The sequence below is a fragment of the Sus scrofa genome, chromosome 6, assembly GCF_000003025.6.
Source record: "Sus scrofa isolate TJ Tabasco breed Duroc chromosome 6, Sscrofa11.1, whole genome shotgun sequence".
NCBI classification, from domain to species: domain Eukaryota; kingdom Metazoa; phylum Chordata; class Mammalia; order Artiodactyla; family Suidae; genus Sus; species Sus scrofa.
In genome coordinates this window covers 152,166,442-152,193,510 of record NC_010448.4, presented here as the reverse complement: position 1 = coordinate 152,193,510, position 27,069 = coordinate 152,166,442, and the positions used below count along the sequence as shown (strand labels likewise).

At 39.0% G+C, this 27,069-nt stretch overlaps 1 protein-coding gene and 1 pseudogene across 1 annotated transcript in view; one reads left to right on the top strand and one right to left on the bottom strand.

Annotated features, from left to right (window-relative positions):
• The window catches only part of C6H1orf87 (chromosome 6 C1orf87 homolog), an 82,267-nt gene extending 63,187 nt beyond the window's left edge, over positions 1–19,080 (bottom strand). Inside the window, 2 exon segments of the mRNA XM_021097622.1 lie at positions 17,866–17,995; positions 19,014–19,080. Of these exon segments, the coding sequence (XP_020953281.1) occupies positions 17,866–17,972 (107 nt within the window). The 5' untranslated portion in view covers positions 17,973–17,995; positions 19,014–19,080.
• Positions 18,931–27,069, top strand: part of LOC110261405 — a 72,306-nt pseudogene continuing 64,167 nt past the window's right edge.

The window sequence follows — 27,069 nt, the reverse complement described above, 5'->3', positions numbered from 1 at the left end:
CCATGAAGCTTCTTTTTCTCAGTAGTCCTTTGTTTAATATTCAATAGAAAAAGGGGGAAAAAAACTGAAGGAATGATTCAAAAAATTTAAGTAAAACCCCCAAATCTAAAAATTATTCAACTTTGTTTAATAAGTAAAGACTTATAAGTCAAAATAATTTTAAGGCATTGTTTTAAATATCAAAAACTTCTTTGGAAATATGAAACTCAAATGCTTGCGGTCACATAAATATATATAATTCTTATAGTGGGTGACCAGACTGAACATATTAAGAGTCAGGACACTGAGAAGTTCCCACTGTGGCACAGAGGGTTAATGATGTGATTTGTCTCTGTGGAGGCACTGGTTCGATCCTCAGCCCCAGCCCAGCAGAGTGGGTTAAGATCAGGTGTGGTGGCATCTGATCTTGGCCCCAGATCTTCCATATGCCTTCCATATGCTACGTGTTCAGCCACAAAGTAAAAAAAAAAAAGAAAAAAGAAAAAAAAAGATCCAGGACATTGAAATTTTTTTACCAAATAGTTTTCAAAAAATTCATATTAAGGAAAAAAATGCAGAAAAAGAAAAATTTTAAACAATAAGTGTTTAGTAACAGACATGTTGAGTATTCTATGTTCATATGATAGAATTTATGGAGCCATTAAAATAGTTATGAATAAATTTAATTATAAAAAAATGTCTAATCATACAAATAAATGAAAAATACAATTATCTCAACCTTATAAATTCATGTATAAGTATATGTTTTATGTGTGAGGGTACATAATATATCTAGAAGGAAATACGTCAGAAGTAAACAGTATCTCGGGGTAATAGAAGTTAGGATATTATATTATATTCTATATTATATCTTATGCAACTATTATTCTAAATTTCCTTTAAGAGCAAATATTATTCCATTATCAGGAAAAATACATTTCAAAATATCTATGCCTTGCAACTGGAAGGTTGTATAAATTTAAGCTGTTTTTTTTTTTTTTTTTTGTCTTCTTTTTTTTAAGGCCACACTCATGGCATATGGAAATTCCCAGGCCAGAAGTCAAATCAGAGCTACATCTGCTGGCCTATACCACAGCCACAGCAATGCCAGATCCAAGCTGCATCTGCCACCTACACCACAGCCTATGGCAATGCTGGATCCTTAACCCACTGAGCAAGACAAGGGATCAAACCTTTGTCCTCATCGATGCTAGTCAGATTCATTTCTGCTGAGCCACTACAGGAACTCCTTAGCTGTTGATACTGATGCAATGGAAACTACCTATTTTAAAGCATTTCATGTTATCTGGCATACAACAATAGCTCCAATACTTGTTGATCTGAATACGGCCAAACCATAGGCAAAAGTTTGATGTATACATATTTTTCATAGTAATCATCTGGGTCATGGCAGCATGAGAAGCAACGAAGGCTTAGGAAAGAACTCCGAGGAACACCTATATTTATAGGGGGAAGGGCCCTAAAAGGAGATTTAGAAGAAATTCTAAGGTAGAAGGGAAATCAGAAGAGTGCGGCCTTGGCAGCAAAGTGTAGAGAAGGTTTATAGAGAGAGAGGGCATAGTCAACAGTGTCAAGTGCTGCTGAGAAAGATGAGTTCTGAGAAGTTTCCGTTGAGTAAGCCATAAGGACGCCATCAGTAATCTAGGTAAGGGGGCTCCATGAGTTAGTGGAGGTGGATGCTAGACTCAAGTGTGTTAAGGGAAGCGCAGGGACAAGAAACTGAAGGTAGGAAGTATAATGACCTCTGTGAAGAATTTTGGCTGCAAGAGGGGAGAGAGCTGGGGTAGTCACTGGAGTGCAATGCTGGTTTCAGATAAGGTGTTGTTATTATCATATTTGAAGATAAGAGGGCCATTAGTGGATTTTGATGAAGAGCCAACTGACTAAAGAAAAGGAGAGGATGTTACTGATAACAAAAAGTAAACCCTGAAAAAGTGAGATAGGGTGTCACTGAGAGAACAGAGGTAGAAATGAAACCTCAGGGTAGACTAGTATGAAGACTGACAAGTATGTGGGCAAATTTTAACATATGATGACAGGAGATTGATCAAACTGCTGACAGCTGGAATTTTTCACATACAAGTTGAGACCTGTTGGGTCTCAAGAAGGGACATGCTGGGGTAGCAAGTTTGAATTAAAGGCATATGTTTTGAAATGGCCACTATGGAGAAGGGAAGATAGCTGATCAGAAAGAGAAGAAAGATTAGCTGGGCACAAATCAGTGGCCGGAGAATGCTGGTGATCACAGGTTTTGTGGCACCTGTTGGAGAAGGTGCATGCTTAGTAGTCCTCATGGAGATGCAAGGGAGGCAAACAGTGGGGCTTGCCTAGGGCTGGGGCTTTGAGAGACAGGTACAGTCAAATAGAGCAACCTGGAAATATTATAAGAAGAGTGTATATTTAACACATATTTCTTGCAATCAGAGAAGACATATACAGTCCCTGACCTCAGATAATTTAATTTAATTTGGCTGTCCAAAATTAGCATAACTAGTAAGGTTAACAAGTGGTATAAACTTACTTTTAAATCAGGATAATGGTTACCTTTGAGGGGAGGTATAAAATCCCGAAGGAAATACAAGCAGGGCTTCTAGGATTTGGGTACCATTCTGTTTCTTGATCTGGGTGTCTGTTGCATGGCTATATGACATTTATGAAAATTCTGTGAGTGGTATATTTATGATGCATGCACTTTTCTGTATTATGTAGGTATCTTATATTTTCATAAAGTACAAAAAGGCATAAAATTTATATAAATAATATGAAATATATCTAATTATTATATAAATAAATGTCAAGTGGATGTTACAAAGAATCAGTGCAATTTGAAGCTCATAATAAAGATAAGTAACTATGGTTTTCAGTAGTTTCAAAAGTAATAGCATTGTTGAACATTTAACTACATGACAGCCACATTATAGCCATTACAAACATTTGTTTATTTAGTATTTAGATCAGCTCTATAGGTAGGTGCTTATATTATTCTCATTTTAGGATGAAGAATTTAAGGTTCAGAGGGTTTATGTGATTTGTCCAATTCCACATGACTTTGCAAAGCTGGAGCCAGAATTTAAACCTAAGTCATCCTGATTGTACACCAGTTCCAAGTGCCAGTAGAGTCAGGAAAGGATGCCTGGAAGTTAGGGAGTATAAGAGGAGCAGAAATTAGAGAAGGAAGCAAGCAGGAAATATAGGATTTAAAGGGGAAAATGGTCATGGGCAGACAGTTAACGCTTCTGGATGAAGGCAATGGGGAGAAATCATCTTTACTTTAACCACTTTCAAAATCCTTTTGTGGGCAGTCTCAAGGCAGAATTGCCTGAGAAATGTAAAATGTGATTGTTTGTCTGTTAAAATAGCCACAGTAGACGTAAAATCAAAAATAACCTGTTAAATCTGTTCAAAGTAAAATCTATTTAAAACACACACACGAAACATTCATAGCACTTTAAAATTATCATGAAAAAGACTCCCCAGCTGAGAAATGGCATGTGTCCACTGTTAGCACAAAAAATTCATCAACACACTTTGGTTGTTATGCTGTTCACAAACCCACAGTTCTTTCTTTTGGGCTTGTGTGCTATCTACCTGCAGTATTGAAAATAGAAAATTGCCATTTCGAAAGAAGGCAAAAAAAAAAAAGTCACCAATACTATTTTGGAAGTAAGACACAGCTAGCTTCCTCATATATATACTTCTAACCTCAGCTGTTGTGCTGAGCGATGTTGTAAAGAGTTTAGTGTCATCTGGGAACTACAGCAATTAGGGAGGATTACAGTATTGCTGGATGATAAATAAATGAGAAAACTGTCCAATTGTTCCCTTTTCTTATACTGGGCTATTCCTGCAAACAAGCCCTTTAGTTCCACCCTCTAGTAGAGCTCAGCATCTCAGGATTAGAAAGAAACATTTCAAGGGCCTCTAGTAGCATCCTCCGCCTGAAGCAACATACAGATCCCACTATTGGCCCCTGCCTCCCATGCAGCTCCATCTCACCAGATCTCACATTTGATTTGGATTACACCCCTGCCGAGAACATCAAATCTCAAATGGAGGACCCAGGGGGCTCAGAAAAAGGTCACCAGATGCCATCTTAAAGGTCTGCCAGCCTTGGCAGCGACTCAGGGCTGCCAGTTTCCAACTGTGTACCATCTAACAGGCCACAAACCCTCTGGAGAAGACAGCCATGAGTGTGCCAACATAGTGAATGGGGATGTAATTTCAGGAAATGGAAGCATGTTCTTATTTGGAAGTAATAACAGATAATCAACACAACCAGATTTTTCCCTTTTAAAAAGACAACAAAATAAAAAATAAAATGGGGCGGGGGAGGGGAGCCGCTGAAAATCTCACGGAACTCCACGGGGAGGCTGAAACGTAAAACCTGTGCTAACATAGCAAATGTCATTGTGATGAATTGTGAGGGCTTTTCCCTCTTTTTTAGGCCATGGAGTCATCCATATATTATTATCATTGATATTTAGTCCTCAGAAAGATTTTTAAAGTACATCACCTTCCAAGCCTATACCTGAGTCATTTCTTCATCATTGTAGAAGATGGTGCTTATTTTGTCATCACTATGTATAAGTTCACACAAATTCATTTATGTCATGCTAATGATGCTAAAAAGTAGGTATTATGATCACCATTGTACAGATGAGGAAACGGATTGAGGTAGGAGGTAGATGGGCCCCTGGGCTGAGAACTGCTGGGACTTGTTAGGACGAGTAAACTGGGCCTTGTTTCTCTTTGACATATCAAGGAAAAAGTTAGTTGAAGGCACTGAGCTCTGCTGGAGTAGAGAGATAAGATTGTTAGAGCAACAGGAAAGAAGGGGGCAGAAGCTGGAGCAATGAGATTGCAAGCAGAGTTTGTTAACCAATAGAGTCATTGAGAGCTCTGAGCAGGTGAGGCTCGGGCTCCTCCAATGCATGGGAGTGCTTTTTTTTTTTTCTTTTATAGAAGGGGTCATTCTGTTGAGCCATGCAGTCTGTGGCCTTGGGCCTATCTTTGTCTTTGGAAACTCATCCATTACACGGGCCTGTTAGATAAGGAGTCTGTGTCCTTTTAGGCCTGTTTCATTTTCCACGTAAGTAGGATGACCATTCAGTCACTCCTGGGATCAAGGAGATCTCCTCAATAATACATGTGCAGTAAGACTCCTAGGGGTCAGGAAGGGAGGGGGCACCAGGCCATAACAAGTCCTGTTACCATCCTGGCATTCTTTGCTTTGGAGCCCATCTTTGTCAAAAGGTGTACACACATATTGGGGAGGGTCCTATGTCCATCAGGTGTGAGAATTAAAACAAGACAACTGGCTAAAGGTAAACAAAGACCCAATAGAACTGTTCTATATAAGTGATTTAAATCACCTCTCTGGCACGCTCCTCACTCAGGGGTGTACTCCTCTTTAGGGTGTGTATTATTTTATTTCTGACTTAAATAAATCAACCACTTATCTGTGTGCTCTCCCACATGTTGTACTGACTCCAATAATAAACTTTATAGTTGTTTTCATAGTCCTTGTCTCCTTGAAACATTCTTGCTTTCCAATGGGGGGCAAGGATCAGGGCAATTCTTCTAATAGCCTCTAGCTAATCTAGTGGCTAGGACTCTTGGTTTTCATCAAGTTCAATTCCTGAGCAGAAAATTAAGATCTCACTCCAAGCCATTGCTTACCACTGTTTCTCTGAGATTAGGATATCCGAGAGGGTGGGTAAATTGCTCATTGATAAAATGATAATAGAGACCTAGGGCTCAGATCCGGGTCTGTGTGGTTTCAAAGCATACACCCCTTCTCTCACATTCCTCCTTCATTTCACACCCATAATACACAAACTGTCCATCTTCCAATATAGGCCTAAAGTTCCTCTCAGAACACCCGAGTTATTTCCAAAGTATCCCAGTTCTTTCTTCCTAGCATTAAGCCACATTCTGACATCAGTGAAAATAACCAAAGTGTATTTTTCATGGCATTTGCACTATATTACTTTATGGAATAAAAACAGTTTCTCAAATTAGGGCCACTTTGGCTGCAAAATTAGTAACCAATTCAATCAGCAATTGTTCTTTGATATGATTTACTCCCCCCTCTTTTGTTGAAGCATATTTGACTTATAATGTTATATTAGTTTTAGGTGTATAGCATAGTTATTCATGATTTTTATAGATTTTCCTCCATATAAAGTCATTATTGGCTATACTCCCTGTGCTGTACATTTCAGACATGTTTTATACCTAGTAGTTTGTATCTCCTAGTGCCCTTTGCTGACCTGCCCCTCTCCCAACCCTTCTTCCTTCTGGCAACCACCAGGCTGTTCTCTGTATCTGTGAGTCAATTTCTGTTTTGCTACATTTGTTTATCTATTTTATTCTTTAGATTTCACATATAAGTGGACACACACAGTATTTGTTTTTCTCTGTCTGACATATTTCACCAAGCATAACACCATCCAGTTCCATCCATATTGTCATAAATGACAAAATTTCATTCTTTTTAAAAGGCTAATTAATACTCTATTGTATATATAACACTTATTTATTTATTTATTTATTTATCGTCTTTTTAGGGCTGCACCCAAGGCACATGGAGGTTCCCAGACTATGGGTCGAATTGGAGCTGCAGCTGCCAGCCTATGCCTCAGCCACAGCCACAGCCACATGGGATCTGAACTGCATCTGCTACCTACACCATAGCTCACAGCAAAGCAGGATCCTTAACCCACTAGCAAGGTCAGGGATGGAAGCTGCGTCCTCCTGAATGTTAGTCAGATTTGCTTCTGCTGAGTCATGATGTGATCTCCTAGCCATTTATCTGTTAATGTACACTTACGTTGCTACTGTATCTTGGCTATTGTAATAGTGCTGCTGTGAACAGTGGGATGCGCACATCTTTTCGAATTAGTGTTTTCATTTTCTTCAGGTAAATTAAACCAGAGAAGATGATATCCCAACATACTTACTCTTTTGGAACTTAATTTTTCCATTTAAATGCAGTACTACGGCATTAGATTTACACCAAGGATATTTTCTTCTATTGTACTTGACTTTTAGCTATGATTTACTACTGTCTTAGTCAAGGTTGCAGTGAGTTTCTAATCTCCTCACTGTTTTCAGGCTGTGTTGTCTTCAAAGATAAGTAGGGGAAGCAGATATTTAAACAAAATGTGATAACTGAAAAAATAGAGTATGTATCAAAGAGATATAGAATCTTAGAGGACTGTCATACCAAATCTGCTTAAGAGGAATGGCAATGACTCCATGAAGGTATTGATACTTAAAACAAAAGCTGAAAGAGAAATTAAGAGGTGAGAAAATATTCCAGATAGAACGAAGGGCTTGTTCTTGGAGAAAATGACAGTGATTGAGCCTTAGACCACCTGAAGTGATTCGTAATTGTGCAGGGTGCTAGATAGTAGGACAGAAAACCTGAATCACTCTATACTTCATTAATCAGAAGCAGGACAGAAAATTTCTTAAAGCAGGACAGAAAATTTATATTTTTAGCAAACATCTCACATGGTTCCTATGTACACAAGAGTTTGAGAAACACCAACATAGATACTGAGAAGGGAAGATCTTTTCCATAATTGTGTAAAGTGTGTATATGATTTTCAGGCAGCAGTTAAGGGTATACACCGTATGTCCAGCAGACCTGGTGCCCCAAGCATAACTTGTGGACTTTTGGTAAGTTAGTTCACATCTCTGGTTTTCAGTTTAATCTGAGATTAGAAAAATAATACTTAAGATAAAATACATAAAATATTTAGCACCGAACCTGATTTTCAGTCATCCCATACAAACGGTAATTTTATGTTAGTCCTAACTTAAAGATAACTCTTTAATCAATACCTTCCTCATCACCCAGGTACATAAGGAATGCTCTTTCCTTTGGATCCCCAAACTTTCTTTATTGATAGGTAAAACTAAAGTCCGAAAGGTCAAAATTTCATAGTTTACAGGAACTGAGGAAAACCTATTTTTAAATAGGTAAAAAGAACATAATCTATCCAGCCACCTTGTTATTTCCTAATAATAGTAAATAAAAGTTTTAGAAACGAAACGCTTAAAAAAAAAAGCGCAGGTTGATCAGTGTTTAAAATCTGTTCTGATAAAGCATAATTCTTTGGAATCACTTTCCTTAATTTTACAGAAACATTGTTGCATCACAATGTCCTCAGGTGAATTATACCTAGGGGCTGTGCACTGTGCTGTTTTTAAATCTTTGAGGCAACAATTTCAACTATGGGCTTGAAATGTAATGTCCTTTGTGCTTGTATTCACCTGTTTCTAAGCAAGATGATTGTGTAACTACCTGGCCTCTTCATCAATTATCTCCGTGCTTTAATGCACAATTATGAGACAGATCTTCTATCCACACTCTGAGAGCATGCACCACACTCACTGACACCTTCTGTCGGATACATTCACATGGTCTATGGAAATGAGGAGCAGTATTTATTGCTACACGGTTTTGTTTAATTAGGTTGAGATCATGGTTGAGATAAAGAGATCATGGATTTAAAAGCGTACTATAGCAAAGGAGAGGGGGAAATGAATAAGCAGAACACAGGATTTTTAGGGCAATAATAATACTATGTCTGATACCGTAATGGTGAACACTTGTCATTATACATTTGTCCAAACCCATAGAATGGACAGGACCATGTGAACATTAAGGTAAACTATGAACTTTGGGTGATTTTGCTGTGTTGGTGTAAGTTCATCAATTGTAACTGTGGTGGGGGATATTGATAATGGGGAAGACTATGCACTATTGGGGCAGAAGGTATATGGGAACTCTCTGTACCTTCCTTGCAATTTTGCTGTGAACCTAAAACTGACCTAAAAAATAAAGTCCTGAAAAAAAGTACTATATAAACATCTGTGCTTTCTCAAAATTATAAGCGGTTAAACTCAATGTGGCAAGTTATTATATTATCTACTTACAGAAATGCTCCATATACATACACAAGAACTTGTCTTTTGCTTTTAAACCAAACTAGGATCATAAATTTTGTGATCCTTAAATTTTTTTTTCCCAGTTGACAATATAATGTGGATACTTTACACATCAATATTTACATCTCTGCAAGAATGTTTAAAGTATCTAGATAATTGCTACATTGCAAAGATATACAATTGTTTATTTAACTTGTCCTATATTATTTGGGAATGTATACTGTTCTCCAATTTTCACTAATTTAAATTTTGCTTCTCCTCTGGATGTTTTCCTTTGCTCCTACCTCCTTGCCTTGTCCTCTGGTTGTAGACGATACCTCTGTGGACTGGTCAGCTGGTCAGGTCCCATGTCCTCTGATCTTGGCAGGTTTGTCCCTGGCAGGAGATGGCTCACTCTGCAAGAGTGACTCCAGCTACTTTTGTCTCTTGCAAAGGTCACTTCTTTTCTCAAGGTGGCCTGAACTACAGAATGCTCCTTCCTCAATAATATTCGTCTCTTTCCATCTCTGCAGACTCAGGGCTGATTACAGCCTAGCAGCTGCTAGCCCATGATTCCTGTACTACACCTAGCAATTCTCTTACTCTCATAACCAAACCCTCCTTGAATCATCCTAATTTGACGATTTCCTGGTTCCCTACTGGAGCCAGGCTTGTATATTCTTGGGTAAGTTTTTTGAAACCAAACCATTAAATCCACCTATAATTCTTTCCATAGAATTAATTCATAGATGGAAATTTTATGCCAAGGTAATGCACTTTTAATAAGTATGCTTAAAAACCAATAGCAAATGAATATTCTTTATTCTAAACCTTTGTCAACTCTGAGTAATTCCATTATAAAAACATTTCCTTTTTTTTTTTTTTTTTTTGTCTTTTTGCCATTTCCAGGGCTGCTCCCGTGGCATATGGAAGTTCCCAGGCTAGGGGATGAATCAGAGCTGTAGCCGCCAGCCAATGCCAGAGCCACTGCAACGTGGGATCCGAGCCGCATCTGCAACCTACACCACAGCTCATGGCAACACCAGATCCTTAACCTACTCAGCAAGGCCAGGGATTGAACCTGCAACCTCATGGTTCCTAGTTGGATTTGTTAACCACTGAGCCATGATGGGAACGCCTATAAAAATATTTGTAATTTGATTGGTAAAAAATAATAGGAGCTTCTGCTGTGGCACAGTGAGTTAATGATCTGGCTTGTCTCTGCAGAGGTGCCAGTCCAGGTTTAATCCCTGGCCCAGAGTAGTGGCTTAAGAATCCATTGTTGCTGCAGCTGTGGTGTCTGTCGCAGCTCTAGTTTGGATTCAGTCCCTGTCCTGGGAACTTCCATATATCTAGGATCCAGCCATAAAAGAAAAAAAAATCTAATTGTTTAAATCTCTTTTATTACCACTCAGGTTGAATTCCCCATCCCACTTCCCCAACCATATACATATCTAGTGTTCACTTTTATTTCTTCTTTTGTGAATTGCCTATCTAGATCTTTTGCCATTTCTTTGAAACTGCACTGCTCATCTTTGTTTCTAATTCATAAATGCTCTTTATACATTAAGAGGATTATTTTTTTCCTGTCGTTTTTTTGTAAATAGTATTTTGCTTTTGCCTTTTACTATTTATTATATTTTTGGAAATGTAGAAGTTAAATAGTAAAGTAACAATCTTTACCTAATAGCCTCGATATTTAAGACCAATGGGAACCTATTTTTACAACGTTGATTTGACATTCATTCACATAATGCCATATTCTCTTACTTAAGTTTTGTGCCTATGTATTATGCTAAAGTCATATGCCAAAACAATATATCATGCTTGTTTATACTTCTCACAGTGCCTAAAATAATAACAATAATTTAAAACTTATTGTAGGAGATTAAAAAACACAGTGGAAAGGGCGTAGGAGAAGTCTGATTTTAACATATTCATTTTTTGAAATTGTGAAAATAAAGACAATAGCTTGTGCTCTGATATCATTCTGTTTTAAAGAGAGACTGAATTCATGGATAGTAAGGTAATAGGTAGATTATACAGCAGGAAATGCAATACATAATGATTAGTTATTCCTTAAAAAAAAGAATAAGCAGGCATATGAATTTCTCAATCCCATAGTTTATCCAGGTTTTATATCAGGACTATAACTGACCATCACTACCATCTCCCGCCTGGGTATTGTAATGACTCCCTAAAGGTCTCTCTCACTTTACTCATTCTTGTTATCATTTATCCTAACACATAGCAGCCAGAACCATCCTTTAGAAAGCATACACTCAATTGTGTCCTCCACTGCTCTCATTTTCCAGGGTCTTCTCATTCTGCTTAGAACAAATCCAAAGTTCCTACTATGGACCACATGGGCCAGAATCTGAGCCCCACTGTCTCTCCGACTTCATTTCCTACCCCTCTCCCCATCACCACTAGTTCCACTCACACTGGCTTCCTTGCTCCTCCTTAAACATACCAAAAGGTTTTCTAATGGCTATTCCCTCTGCCCAGAATGCTCTGCCTCATCTATTTACAGTTGATTCTCTGTGCAGAACTGTGGAGGCATGAGGATGGGAGTAAACACCTATGGTGTCGCTCGGTACCCACTGGTTCTCACGGGAAGGAAATCAGCAGCTATAAGACTGCCCTGATCTCTGGGTGCTATGATCCTGGAAGGTGACTTTTTTACGACGCAGGCATAAGGCAGCCTTGTACCAAAAAAAAAAAAAATCTGCTTGGGCTCCAGGTGTTGAACTTAGGTGCTATTTGAAGTAGTTGCGGGGAAAGCCAAATGTCCAATATCTGGAGGCTGCGAGGTCTGTGGGAAGTTACAGCCTCTTCTTCTGGGTCAGAAGAAGGAAGAAGAAACTACTAGTTTTATGGACGATTGGAATCTGGTGAGTCATGCTCATTGGGATAAAGTTGGGCTAGTCTTAGGCAGCACATTGTAGCAATCCATGGTAAAGACTCATTAAATAATTCTAACTCATCTGTACAGTCTCAGTTAAATACCATTTGCTTAGAGAGTCACCTCTTGTGACTCAATATACCCTAATGACCCTCTTCTATTTTTCCTCATTTCACTATCCTCACTTGCATGGTCATTGTTTATCTAGTTTGTTGAGTGTCTCCCATCACTAGAACTTCAGGCACACTACTGTGTTCCTAAGGCTTGGCACTCAGCAGGTACTCAATTAATGTTTGTAGAAAAGGTGTTGATTCCATATATGCATTAATTTCTAAGAGGGTTAACATTAACACTTTACAAAACTTCAAGAAATGAAGAAAAACTAATGTATTAATATGAAGGGCTTTGAGGGATTTAAAAAATCACAGAGAATGGGCTCCAGAGAGACATGTGGAAAAATACCAGAACTTTATACTTATTGGCTCTAAATATCAATGTACATTATACAAATATTTGCTACCCTTTCCCATAAAAAATCACAGCCAGCTTCCCCTGTGCTTAACGATTTTATACGAATAGAAATGTAACTACAGAATAAAGTGCTTTGGGTCATTGATTCTTGGCACTGGTAGGAACTATAGAGGCCAACTTTATTCACTGGAAGCATCTCTACTCACTGGAGTTTGTTGAAAGGGAACCAATTCCTTTTTTATTTAACAACTCTATTCCCAGATTCTATAAATGCTCCCCTAGGCCACCTGTCACACCCTGGACCTTCCATAATGCCGTACATTTGTGGCATGCAGGATGAAGCATAGTATTCCCAGTGACAGGTATGATGGGCCTCCCCATTCCTCTATCTGGATACCTTTGGCTCCTGCTGAGCTTAAAAGCAAGTGTACAGGGAAAACCCTCCGTTTTATCCTCCACTCCACTCTCTACTATTACCACACTTCTGGTCATCAAATATGTGTAGGTTTTCCCCACACCAAACAACGCTTTGACACCAGCAGAGTAGCCTACATTTCAATTCAGTTCCAACACAATCTATCGGGAGTTAGCACAGACCCCATGGATGTAGGGCTCAGTCACACAAGACTGCTCACTCCCTTCAGATGTCAGTCACAGGTCCAGGTTGTTACCTGTGTTTCTGATAGACTGGCTATAAATCAGGGTTCCTACGGTTTCCTCCTCAGCTTTAATGAATTTGCTAGAGTGCCTCACAGAACACAGGAAAACCATTTACTTTCTAGATTAATGGTTTACTATAAAAGGATACAATGCAGGGACAGCTGGATGGAAGAGATGCATAGGGCAAAGTATGTAGGACGGGCCATGAACTTCCATGCCGTCTGCAGGCACACCACCCTCCTGGCACATGGATGTCTCAGTAGCCCATACGCCTTCTGAACCCCATACTTTTGGAATCCAAGTGAAGCTTAATCATGTAGTTAAGATTAATCATTAATTCAGTCTCCAGATTCCCTTCCCTCTGAGGATGGAGTGAGGGTTGGGGCTGAGAATTCTAAGCTTTTATTCATTGTTTGGTCTTTCTAGTGACCAGCAACCATCCTGAAGCCATCCAGGAGCCCAATGATGGTATCCTCCTTAGAATAAAATTCCATCACTCAAGAATTTCCACAGGATTTAAGAGCTTTGTGTCAGAACCAGGGAAAAAGACCAGATTGAAGAACAAAAGATGTTCCTGGTGTTCTTATAGCTTAGGAAGTTGCAAGGGATTTAGAAGTTCAATGCCAGGATCTGGGAGCAGAGACTAGTACATATTCTATTACTTCAGAGTAAGTAAAACCTAAACTTTTATTCTCTCTCTATAACCACTTACATTTACCCTTATCTAAAGACAGACTTGGCATATATTTCTGTAGATTTCATCTTGTTGGTTTTAGTTCATTTTCCTACCAACACTACCCAGCATTCATTCAACTACCTACCTGTTTACTGAAGTGATTTGTCTGTCATCCTTCAGTTGAGGATTAAAAAAATGTTGACTAAGAACAGGGTTACACAAATCCTCTCAATCCTCTCTACCTCCAACATTGTGTGTTTACAGCCATTGTTTAATCACTACCAGGTTGTTATGTCACTACCTTAATACTGATGAGTCCAGAATTCTCTGCCTTATTCCAAGATTATGAGAAAAATTTGCCTAATGACTCACTGAAGTTTACAAATACTGTGTGTTTATGATTCCCTTTCTTTGCACTGCAGTAAACTCATCAATGAAGGAAATGGGGCCAGTTCCGCACGATCTGTTTTTAGTGAACATGTACCGACCCTTACTGACCATCACCTTTGTGTTTTGTTCTCATATCTAGTATAGTTAATCCTTTGATACATAACTTTGCTAGGGATTGTCCACAAGCCTCAAGTTCTGTGATTTCATTACCAACTTTTATCTCCTTTGAGAAAATGAGAATATTTATCTCCTAGCATCTGGCATATCTTCTTCTGGATCAGCTATCAGATTACTCATCAGGGTTCCATAGTTACAGCTTCATGTTATTTTAGCAAAATGGGCCTTTAGGCTTATATTTAAAGCAACTAAGTGTTGTCTTTCTAGAGCTTTACTTTTCTTGGCATCTGTTGTACTGTAATTCATTTATTGGGCTTTCAATATGTACCAGACTTTGCACTCAGTGCTAAGGGTACAGTTGTGCACTAATAATCTCTAACGATGCTAAGGGAGCCCACAGGGAGTGGGAGGCAGGAAAATCTGGGGCTAGTGATGGTGGCACCTGATTATATTTTCATTTTAAAAAGATGGTGCCAGCCATACTTGAGAACTGGGCTTCTCGAACTGTAATGTTGCATAGGCCTCACCTGTGAATTGACAACAATGCAGATTCTGACTCAGTGTTTGCAGAGGGCCCTGAGATTCTGCATTTCTAACAAGCTCCCATGCGAGGTTGCTGGTGGTGGTCCATAGACCACACTCCGAGGAGAAAGGATTCCAAGAGTGAGTGAGAATAGAGGCAGGGAGCTGGGCTGGAGGGCTGTTGTAGGCATCAAGAAGGATAATGATAACGTTGCAAACTAAGGGACTCCTGTTTTACTCCTTAAACCCTTTATATTGACTTCCTTGGTGAAATATGCATTCTAAGTAGGCATTGATTATTTTCCTTTCATCTCCTGTCAATAACTATATAGACTAAACTGAGGAAGGAGAGGGAGTTCAATTCCAGTCTTAGTTCTTCACAAGAGGCCACACTTAGGTCCACTGATGCCTGTTGTCTCACCTCATCTGTGAAATGGGAGACTGGATATCCAGGGTTAATTTGTATCCCAGCCCCCAAATCCATATACTGACGTCCTAACCCCCGGTACCTCAGAAAGTGACTTATTTGGAAATAAGGTGACTGCAGATATAATTAGTTAAGATGAGGTCAGGTCATGCTAAAGTAGTAAGTAAGCCAACTGACTGATGTCCTTATGAAAAGAGGAAATTTGTACACAGACACACATACAGGGAGAAGCAAGGAGAGAGACCTGGAACAGAAGGGTGCTTCCTGGGCACCTCAGAGGAAACAGGGCACTGCTGGTACCTTGGTTTCAGTTGTCATCTCTGGAACTATGAGGCAGTATGTTTCTGTGGGTGTACACCACCCAGTTTATGGTAATTTCATACAGCAGATCTAGCAAACATACACTGATTTGTGCCTTGAAGGTCACTTCTATGTCTGACATATTATCCTTCTTTTCTAAACATCCTTTAAGAAATCTGAACTACATGTAGTGACACAAGAAGATTTCTGTTTTTCCATCCATTTTTAAATTTATAATATTTCTTTTTAATTCAGATTTCCCTTTTTGAGATTTCTTCCCTCTTTTTGGAATTTACTTATGTTTCCTAGGTAGGTTTTTTTTTTTTTTACTAATGGGTTCACATTGATTCAATCCAAAGAAAACAACTTCTTGAGACCTTGGTTGAAGGGTGTATGTACATACAGCATGATGAAAATGAATTTTAGAGACAGAATTTGGAACATGCAAGGCATAAATAATTGTGGTGGGTCTGTCCTTATCTCAGGAAGATTTTTTTTTGAGAGTTGTTTATTTTTGAACTATACAAAAATATTTTAGTAAAGCTTATTAACTATCCTACGTCATTCCAGCAATAGTATTATCAAGTCCGTATAAAACAGAAACAAAATCTATCTTAATATAAAAAATAACAATTGTTTTATTGTCTGTGTCACAGAAGAAACAGAACTGTGTCTTTTATTTCCCAATTGACGTAGCTGATGTAATCTTATTTCCCGAATCTAAAGTTTAAAGAATAGAGAGAAATAAGTAAAGGCACCTTATAGACAAATGAAATTTTTCTCTATTTTAAAAGGACAAGGACCCTTCTCCTAATCCTCTACCCACATTAGAAATGTATTAGACCCTGATACCTCTGGAAAAAGGAAGTGGTTGGGTATGAAAAGGTTAAACAAACAATCTCAAAGAGAAATGGAATTAGTAGAACAGTAATGCTGTCTTTCAGGTAGCAGGAGAGTTGAGCAAAACATTTCAACCGATCTTATTTACTCTTCTGGACAATGACTAGGATTTGTCAAAATTAGCAGATCTTGAAACATCATTTATCACTTCACTTACTCATCTACAAAACAAAGACATCTTGGCATTGAACATAAAAGAAACAACAAGCATTTCACAGAAAAAGATTTGATTGTCTTATATCCATGGAAAGCTTTGCTTCAATAATAATAGCAGAACCATTTATTAAGCATGTCAAATATACTGCTAGGCACTGTGAAGATGTTTTACACACTTTTTTTTTCTCATTTAATCCTCACAATAACCCTGCTAGATGGATAGGTTTTATACCCACTTGATAGATGTAGGATCTGAGGCCAGAGCTGTAAATTCACTTTCTCAATGTTGGAAGGTTAGAAAGACACAAAGCCAGGAATCAAACACATCTCTCAGGTCCGTAGGGATCCCAAATGTATGACTCGTGCTGCAAAGCTCACTTCCTGTGCCATGGCAGACATTACTAATTGATTATTGTACTCAGTTTGGAGTCTCTCGGGGCTGATAATACTGATGCTAAAACCTATTTGCCCTTCTTAGTCCTATACTCCGTAACAGTAGTTCTAATGGCCTCATTTCAGAGATTCTGATTTAATAGGTCTTGGGTTGGACCCCATGTCTTTATTTTAGGGATTCTCCAGGTGATTCTGATGAGAGCCAGGTTTGGAGTCCACTGCTTTCTGCACCTGTTCAATGAGGCTAGATCTTTCTGTTTGTCTATTTATTTGCTCTGTGGGTTTCTGAACTAGAGGAAAAAGCTAAGGAAATAATCTTGGGAAGTCAATAATTGACTGGTTGCTATTTATGGGATATCTACTAGATTAAAGCAGGTCTAGTACCTTCCTTTTCTTATGCAAACCACCAATACTCCGGAAGGAAGAACTGGTTATACTTTGTGGTGCCAAACATCTAGTGGATATCAGAGATTGATGAGTATCCTCTCTCAAATGTGACTGTGATGGGTTTGGAGGAAGAAAGCCCTCTAGGTTATGCTCTGAGAAGCCCCTACTTAGAGCAGTATGAAATACGAAGAAAAGTAAGTGAAACTCTTACAAGTTATGATTTCATTATTAATCCCACTCCTTTAATTTCTAACAAATTGACTAACAACCTTCCTCCTTCCCTTCCTCCCCTACCAAAATTACTACATGTGGTGGATTACAAACCTGATGAGGAGAAGCAGCAATACTCCATTAATATTTATAAATGTCTCAATACTTATATTTCCCATCCATTTGGAAAATTAGCCCAAGTAATTAAAGAGTATAGGGAATTACAAAGATGAAAAATTCAGGAAAACACTCTGCTTAGAAGTTATCAACAGTTATTTTATTCGGTTGTTGCATCTTAATGACTTAATTTTCCATGGATGGCATTTTTAAAATGTAAATTTCTAGATTAAAAAAAAACCCAAACTTCATTATCATCCAAGCAAAACAGTATTTTTCAAACAGTAAACTTACATCTTTGGCCTCTCCACAAGGTATCGAAAGTGTTTACTTCCTACGATTTTCACCACCATCTCAGGCATTGCGTCTGATCCACGGGGAGTCCTCCAAACTGAAGACATGACTCTGGAAACCTCTTCAAACCCTTGGTGATGGAAAATAAGCAAAACTTTTCCTCTTGATTTCCACTAGACAACTGTAGCATCCTTGTCAATAACAATAACAACAACCACAATGAACCAACTACTTTCCCTATATTATTATCTCAATATTTCTTATAAAAGGATATGTAAGATACTCAATCACGATTATTATTTTCATCTTACAGTTAAGGCATAATGTAGCTAAATAACTTATCCAATACCGCATAATAGTAATTAACAGAGTTAGGAATCCTACCCAAGAGGTCTGCAAAACTGGTCGACTGAGCCATTCAGGGACTCTGCCTTCCTATACTACACATCACCAGACAGGATTCTTGTGAAGGCAAAGAGGGAACCAGGGATTTCGAGGGATATGTGAACCTGTGTTCGATTTTGATGCTCAGTTTCCCCATTTATGAAACCAGAATAATTCCAGTTCTGCTCTCAGGCTTTAGGGAGAATGCAGTGAGATTATGCATCTGAAGGAGCATCATGCATAGAAAAGAGGGATTTTTCTTATTACCATTGATCTGTTTCTGTCATAATCCAGTGAATCTAAAATTGAAGTCCTGCACTAGATGGTTTTTAAACAGGACTGATGCCAAGGGAAATTTAGAAGTTCTGTAAACCTGGCTCTAGGCTAATCATTCCCTTTCAGAGCCTCTCTGAGATTGAAAGACTTTTAGAAATCATTCTAAACCAAATGCTTCCTTTACAAATTGGGAAACAGAGCTCAGAGATGGTATTATTTGACCAAGGTCACACAGCAAGTGAGAGCAGACTTGTTTTTAGTACTCCAGTCTAGTAACAAGACCAGGATTCTTCCGAAGACGCCAGTTTTTCTTAGTGCGTATTCCCCAGTAGGACCTACTCTACAAGGGTAGTCCCATCCCTTCAACTTCTTTGAAGCTCTCTGGAAACTCAAGGACCAGAATCTATGATTGTGGGGTCCCCTCTACCCAGCAACTTCGTGTCAGTCCTGAGTCCTTGCCCTAGAGAGAACATAGGGGCTGATCTTACCGCTCCTGCGACTCAGGGGTACGCGCGGTCAGCCCTTCTCCTCAAAAACCCGACCTGTGTGGACAGGGTGGGGAGGGGCATTGGGCCCAGGACTCTGAGCCAATCACCAGCCCCGCTCTGGGCGAAGGCTGCTCCCTACTCCAGGTTGCTAAGGACGCAGAGGGCCGTTGCTGGGCGGGGACCAAGTCTGCTACCTGCTGGAGGCTGGGGCCTCCACCCACGCCCAGGGTGCTGCTGCTGACAGGCAATTAGTCTGGAAGTTCTTTTCAAATCTGTACATTGGAATGTCCTCAAAGACTTAAGCATTCTTCCTGAAACCCATCTCTCTCCCCTGTGTGGTCACGCTTGTCCCGCTCTTTCCCTTAAGCTTCATTTCCCTTTATGAGGTGTACACACAGCTGGGAATTTTACAAATCCAGGCTCTCAATGTACAGCTTCTTCTCCCAGAGGTTCAGTGTCCACAAATGCAAAAGAGGGGAAAGTAATAATAGGGTCATAAATGTAAGTTGGTGATGCAATTAAATAAGAACATGTTAAAAAATAATTTGGAGTGGTATCCATATGCCAGCTCCCTCATTGAGCCTGATAACTATTACCTTATAAGTTAACAATTACCAATAAAATAATTTTATTTCTATTTTAAAAATTAAGAAAACAAGTCTTGAGGTGTTGACAAATTACTCAGGACTCCACAGAGACAATTGACAGGCAAGATTTTAATATAAACGTACATATTTAAAATTTCAGGCATTTTTTTATTATGCTAAAAGTTTTCAGCAAATGTGGGTAAAAGTGCATTAAATGGACTCCACAGTGGTGATATTTCCATCAGCAGCAGCAGTCCAGGCATCCACAACTCCTGCTTCCCCACATCCTGACTCCTGCCCTCTAGCTATATTGTGTGTTGTGCTTCATTGTATCATCTACCCGCACAGGCTGCCAGAGGTGGATGATGCATTGGGATCTCCTCTAGGTCTCACTCTCTAGTGGGCAAGACTCATAAGTGTGTTCTATGATATATGAAGCACCAGGGGAGTACAGGAGAGGGGGCAGCTCCTGTCTCACTCCTCCAGTCCAGCCTTCAGATTGTCACCAGAGAAGTCCTCACAAGGCACAGCTCTGATAAGCCCCCTCCTCTAGTCCAGTGTCTCAAAGGCCACCATCAACCATGGAGGTCATGCATAATTTCAAAGTCTTCTATGCCCCAACATCAAGCTAGATCTAACTTGCTATCCCGCTACTTTTCCCAGACTTGCTATACTCCATCCAATCTGGTCTACTCACTGGTCTGAATCTGCCTTTCATTTTTCTGCCTCTGTGCCTTTGTTCATTCTCTTCCCTCTGTCTACAATACCCTTCTGTTTCCTCATTGTATCAGCCTGTTCTCTGTTCTTTAAGTGTCGTCTCAAATGGTTAAATGTATGCATCGGGGACTCAGATAACTTGGGTTGAAATCTCAGCTCTTCTAGTTGAAGGAGATCTCAGGCAAGTCCCTTAACAACTTTATGCCTTTGTTTCAACTTCTATAAAATGAGGATGATGTTTTGTAAAGATTAATTGAGTTATATAAATAAGGCATTTAGAACAATGCCTGACACATAAGGAGCAATATAAATGCTGGCTCTCATCATTATTATAATGATCTGTCAAAAAGCCAAACCAGATCCCAGAAGCTGAAAATGATTTCTCCATTCTCTGTATAATTTGATTTCTTTTTTATAAAATATGTCTTTCTTTGCCTGAGGATATGACTGTTTGTTTGCATCTGTTATCATATCTTCCTGGGCTATGCTTGTGATACACTGAATAATGCCCCCCGGCCCCAATGTTCCCATTCTAATCTCTGGAACCTATTAACATTACCTTCTGTAGAAAAAGGGACTTTGCAGGTGTTAAAGATCTTAAGATGGGGAGATTATCCTGGATTATCCAAGTAGGCCCGAGTATAATAAATAATGTCCTCAAAAGAGAGAGGCAGTGGGAGGTTGGACTACAGGAGAGGAAGTAGGAGATATGACCATGAAGCAAGAGGGTGGAGTAATTAGAAGAATGGGTCATGAGCCAAAGAGTGCAGGTGGCCTCCAGAAGCTAGGAAAGGCAAGGGAAGGGATTCTCCTCTAGGGCCTCCAGGAGGAACCACATCTTGTTGATCCCTTGACCCTAGCCCAGCTACACTGCTTTTGAGAATCTGGTTTCCAATTTTTGTTGTCGTAAATCATCAAGTTTGTGATAATTTATTATAATAGCCATAAGAAATTAATGCAATGCCATTGAAGGATTTACTTCTTTATAGAATTGATCACACTTCATGGCTTAAGGAGGCTAAATAGTTCTTATCAATTACCAGTACCCAGATATCAGAGAGAAAAAGAACTCTTCTATGTGCTCACAGTTCAGTAACCTGTGAGGATAAGTTGTTGAGGCTGTTGGTAGAGATCCATTATCAACACATACTACCCCCCCTTTTTTTTCAGTAGAAGAGGAGGAAGTCAGTTCAGAACTGAAAATAGAGCCAGTGTGTGAAAGGTGACAAGAAAAAAGAGTCTGAATCCAGGAGTGTCTAAAGTTAGATTCTAGAATTCCCAAACAGAGGAATGATGCATTTGCCTTTTACTTAAAATGTCTTGAGATGGGCTTCATTAATCTTTTTTTTTTTTTTTTTTTTTTTTTTTTGGTCTTTTTGCCTTTTCATGGGCCGCTCCCATGGCATATGGAGGTTCCCAGGCTAGGGGTCTAATTGGAGATGTAGCTGCCGCCCTACGCCACAGCCACAGCAAAGTGGGATCCGAGCTGTGTCTGCGACCTACACCACAGCTCATGGCAATGCCAGATCCCTAACCCACTGAGCAAGGCCAGAGATAGAACCCTCAACCTCGTGGTTCCTAGTCGGATTCATTAACCACTGAGCCACGATGGGAACTCCTGTATTTAGTTTTTTGAGGAAATACCATACTGTTTTCCACAGTGGTTGAACAAATTTATCTTCCTACCAACAGTGTAGGAGGGTTCCCTTTTCTCCACACCCTTTCCAGCATTTGTTATTTGTAGACTTAATAATGATGGCCATTCTGACTGATGTGTAGTGGTACCTCGTTGTAGTTTTGATGTGCATTTCTGTAATAATTATTGATGTTGAGCATTTTTCATGTGCCTCATGGCTGTCCACATGTCTTCTTTGGAGAAATGTCTATTTAGGTCTTCTGCCCATTTTTCAATTCAAAAAGATACATGTCTCATGGTTCCTAGTTGGATTTTTTCCCGCTGCACCATGATGGGAACTCCACTAATCTTTCTTTTTTTTAATAATTATCACTATTTTTTTCCATTATAGCTAGTTTACAGTGTTCTGTCAATTTTTTACCATATAGCAAGGTGGCCCAGTGACACATACATATGTACATTCTTTTTTTCTCACATTATCATGCTCCATCATAAGTGACTAGACATAGTTCCCACTGCTATACAGCAGGCTCTCATTGCTTATCCCCCAAAGGCAATAGTTTTCATCTATTAACCCCAAATTCCCAGTCCATCTTATCCTTCCCCCCTCCCCAACAACCACAAGTATGTTCTCCATGTCCATGATTTTCTTTTCTATGGAAAGGTTCATTTGTGCTGTGTGTTAGATCCAAAGAGTTCTGATTAATTCAGATACTCTTAAACTTCATGTTGCTAAGGCTTATATGTGGGGTTCAGTTAATAGATTGAATGGCATTTTAAGTTTCACTATAAATTCTGTGATAAAGCTTGAAGGAGTAAATTGCTCTTGATCAAATCAGATATTCTACTAAAGACTATCCTTTGACCTTATCTTGACTTAGAGGCTTTACAAATGCCAACTTGAAACAAAATGACATTGGAGGGAGGCTTTCCATAATGCAGCTCATCTATCAGTTTGGAAGTATTTAGATGAAATTTGATGTATTTTTTTCAGACCCCAGGGAGCCTTTGATTTGCCATTTCCTACCCAAGTGACCTTGGACATGCAATTTAACTCTTTTATCTTTAAGGTAGAGACAAAAATAATTACCCAGAAGATTGCTATCAGGATTACAGATAACATTCTTTTTGGTGTACTCAAGACATGTGGAAATTCCCAGGTCGGGATCGAATTAGCCCACTGTGCCATGAAGGAACTTCCTAGAGATAACATTCTTAGAACCCTAATAAGCACTGCTAGGCTTCCAATAAATTGTATTCTTGTATATAACAATAGGACCTTATATTTAGCGAATATCGCGTGCAAGACACTGTACTAAAAGCTTTTCATTCAATATCCCATTGACTATTCCCACAAATTGTGTGAAATAAGGGCTATTATTATTCCCCATTCTAGAGAAGAGGAACCTGAGATTTAGAGAAGATAAAAGAAATGTGCCTTCTCTATAGCACAGGGATCTCTACCCAATAATCTGTGATAATCTATATTGGAAAATAATCTGAAAAAGAATGGATATGTATATATGTATAACCAAATCACTTTGTTGTACAGCAGAAATGATCACAACATTGTAGATCAACTATACCTGAACTAAACTTAAAAAAAAAAAAGAATAAAAAAGGGAACATAGCTGGAAAGTGTCAGAGCTGCAATGCAAATCTAGATGCGTCTGACTCTAGAAGTAGCCTTTATAACCTCTACTCCTCCTTTGTGGATATTAGCCATTTTATTATTCTACTAAGTTAATATTTTTATTGGCATTGCTTTAAGGGTCTAGATCCCATAGAGAAAAGATTCTATGATAAAATTCTTAAGAAGGAATGGTCCCTTCTTATCTAGGATTTTCTACTTCACACTCTGCTTTATGAAATGACATAACCAGGAAACATCTCTCCAGTGGTTTATATTAAACAAGACAAAACAAAAAGCTATGCAATAAATGTCTCCACAAGATTAAATACCATGGTTAAAGCTGTCTTCCTAGAATTCAACAGCTTTAGATTACAAGTCACCAGAGAAAGATTCCAGAGAAACATCTCTATCCAATAGAGTCAGCTCTCTCTTCCCCCCACCTCCCCAAAAAGATGAATAGCTGTAATAAGGGGACCAAAGAATGCCCCCCCCAAACATCATAATTTCACATTTACCATCAAATAGACTAAAGAAGAGGAAAAGAATTGTCTCCAATGTTTTATTTTTGCCCACATAATTCAAAAGAATGAGTTTATAAATAGGAAGCCATAAAGCACCACTTTTGAACAGTTTAATCATAGATCTTTAAAACCGAGGCATTTTGCATTAAAGTCCCTGTCTAAAAAGAGAAGGGACAAATACTGATGTAGACTGTGTTGCAAAAAATATGAGGCAATATCTTTTTTCTTTTTTCTTTTCTTTTTTTTTTTTGGCCAAAGAAACATACAGGACTCAAGCCAATGATCCTTATGACTAATGGGGGACTTCAGGTGAAAAGATGAGCAAGGGCAAGCTGATTTTAGAACAGAATGAAAATATGCCCAAGTTTCTTTCCTCTTTCAAATGCTCTCATGGCTCTGGAAAAATAAGGTCATGTAGCATACGGATTAGATGGGTTGACTTTGGCCCCTATATGAGTTTACCAGGGTTGCCATAACAAGTACTACATAGTGGGTGGATTAAAAGCAGAAATTTATTGTTTCATAGTTCTAGAGGCTAGAGTCCCAGAAGATGTCAGCAGAGTTGGTGGCTTCTGAGGGTGGTGGGACAGAATATCTTCCATGCCTGCATCCTTGCTTCTGGAGGTTTTTTGATAATATTTGGCATTCCTCAGCTTATAATTTTTGCCTTCATGTTCACGTGACATTTCCCCCATGAGCACATTGGTGCCCACTCTACTCAGGTCTTAACTAATTACCTCTGCAATTTTTTTTTTCCCACAACTGAGTTGCCAGACTAGGCATGGAACCAAGCCATAGCAGTGACTCTGGCCACAACAGTGATAATGTGGTTCCTTAACTGCTAGGCTACCAGGAAACTACTCATTCTATTTCCATACAAGTTCAGAGTCTCAGCAACTAGGGGTTAGGATTTCAACATGTGGAGTTGAGGGGCATAAAATTTGCTATGGACTGAATATTCATGCTCCCTCCCTAGCCTCCCATCCATATGTTGAATTCCTAATCCACAATGTGATGGTATTTGAGGTAGGGTTTTTGGGAGGTATTTAGGTTTAGATGAGGTCATGGGATTGGTGCCCTTAAAAGGAAAGAAGGGACCAGAGCTCTCTCCCTGCACCCTATGAAGTACAACAGGAAAGTGTTCCTTTGCAAACCAGGAAGAAGGCTCTTTCTGGTTTGAATTGGCTAGCTCCTTGATTTGGACTTCTGAGAATTCAGAACTTTGAGAAACAGATGGATATTGTTTAAACCATTCACTCTATGGTATTTTGTTATAGCAACTTGAACTGACTAAGACACAGTTCAACCCAAAAGAAGCCCTAACTGCCTGGATCCCAAATCTGCCTCTGCAGTTAGTATGATGTTACTATTGGAAAGTTACTTTGCCTTTCTGTAACTTTATCTCTTTGTGGATAGTACCAGTGCTTACAATCAGGGAAGGTTAAAGGGAATTAACAAATGTTTAGAATAGTGTTATATGATAAGAGTTTATTTTCATTTGTCTTCCTCCTTTGGGTGATATACATGTTCTTTATTATGGCCTCCTTGGTTTGGCTCTTGTTCACGTCTACAATCTCATCTCCCACTCTTTCTCCCACCCACCTCATTAACTGAAGCCTCACCAAGTTGCTTGCTGTTCCTTAAGAAATTTCCAGGGGGTTTTATCCCTCATGCCTTTGCAGAAGTTGTTTTTAATTTGAAATGTTTTCCTCGTGGCCCTGTTTCTAACTTTTACGATAAAATCAGATGTTACCAATTCTGTAGGCTATGTGTTCCCACTATCCTAAGGCAGATAGGTCTGCTCTCTTCAGTAAACTAGCAGTCTTAATGAAACCTGGGTTAAATCCCAATTCACCTACTTTCACTAATCAAGGTGATTTTTGGAATGGCATGTCCTCCAAGCAGCATGCAGCCTAGACAATCAGATGTTTGCCTGAGTTGTTTTCTAGGAACTTGGAATCAGTTGTGTCTAGTTTGAGCTGAGCCAGCTAAGACTGGATAGGACCACTGGCTCTTCAACTGGACATGCACAAGTGTCTGCTCCATGACCTTTTGAAATTGTAGAGGCCAGTAGCTAAGTTACACCTGCACAGAACAATATTTATTGCACCTTTTTCTCATCACCTTTCCCCACTCTCAATGCCTCAAACCACCCTGCTTCATTATTTGTTAACCCAGAAATACTCATAGCCCCTTGCTTTTGGGGAGGTAGATTTAATATTCCTTTTTCCATCTCCTTCCTTAGCTGCCTTTGAACAAACCCCTTTTCCTACAAACTTCAGAGTCCTAGTGTTTTGGGCTATTCATTCTGCAAAATGAACCAGGTTTGTAACATTAACAGCTATTGCTCTCAATTGTAATTACTGGTTTAATATCTTTTTCTCATGCTCGAATTGCTCCTGTTCATGGTAGATACTGTGTCTTACTTATGTGGCCAGTACAGTGCTGGCACATAGTATGTGATCATAAGTATATTTTAAATACATGAAAGAAAACAAACACACTGGATCATTTGTAATGGTATAATAGTATGAATTATCATAAGTAAACATAATTTAACAAAGGATAACATCTTCTATTTAAGATTTACTATATGCCAGTCACTTTATGTGTAAGTGTGGTATCTTACACATAAGGCACTTTATATGTAGCATCTCTTTTAATCTCAGTAATGATCCTAAAAGGGGTGTGATTTTTATTTTTATTTTTGTTTGTTTTACTGATGAGGAAACTGGGGTCAGTGCTGGATTAGACAGGACGTTTGGTGGCAAATAACAGAAATTTTACTAAAGCCAACTCTAGAAAAAGGGGGTATGTCTTCTGAAGCCCAGGTATAGAAATGAACTTGGGCCTCTGGAAGAGTCAGGGACATGGAGATTTTTTTTCATTAACCTTTGTCTTTGCTTCTCTCCATAGATCAGCTTCACTTATTCTTTTCTTTGCTATGTATTGGTATTTTCTG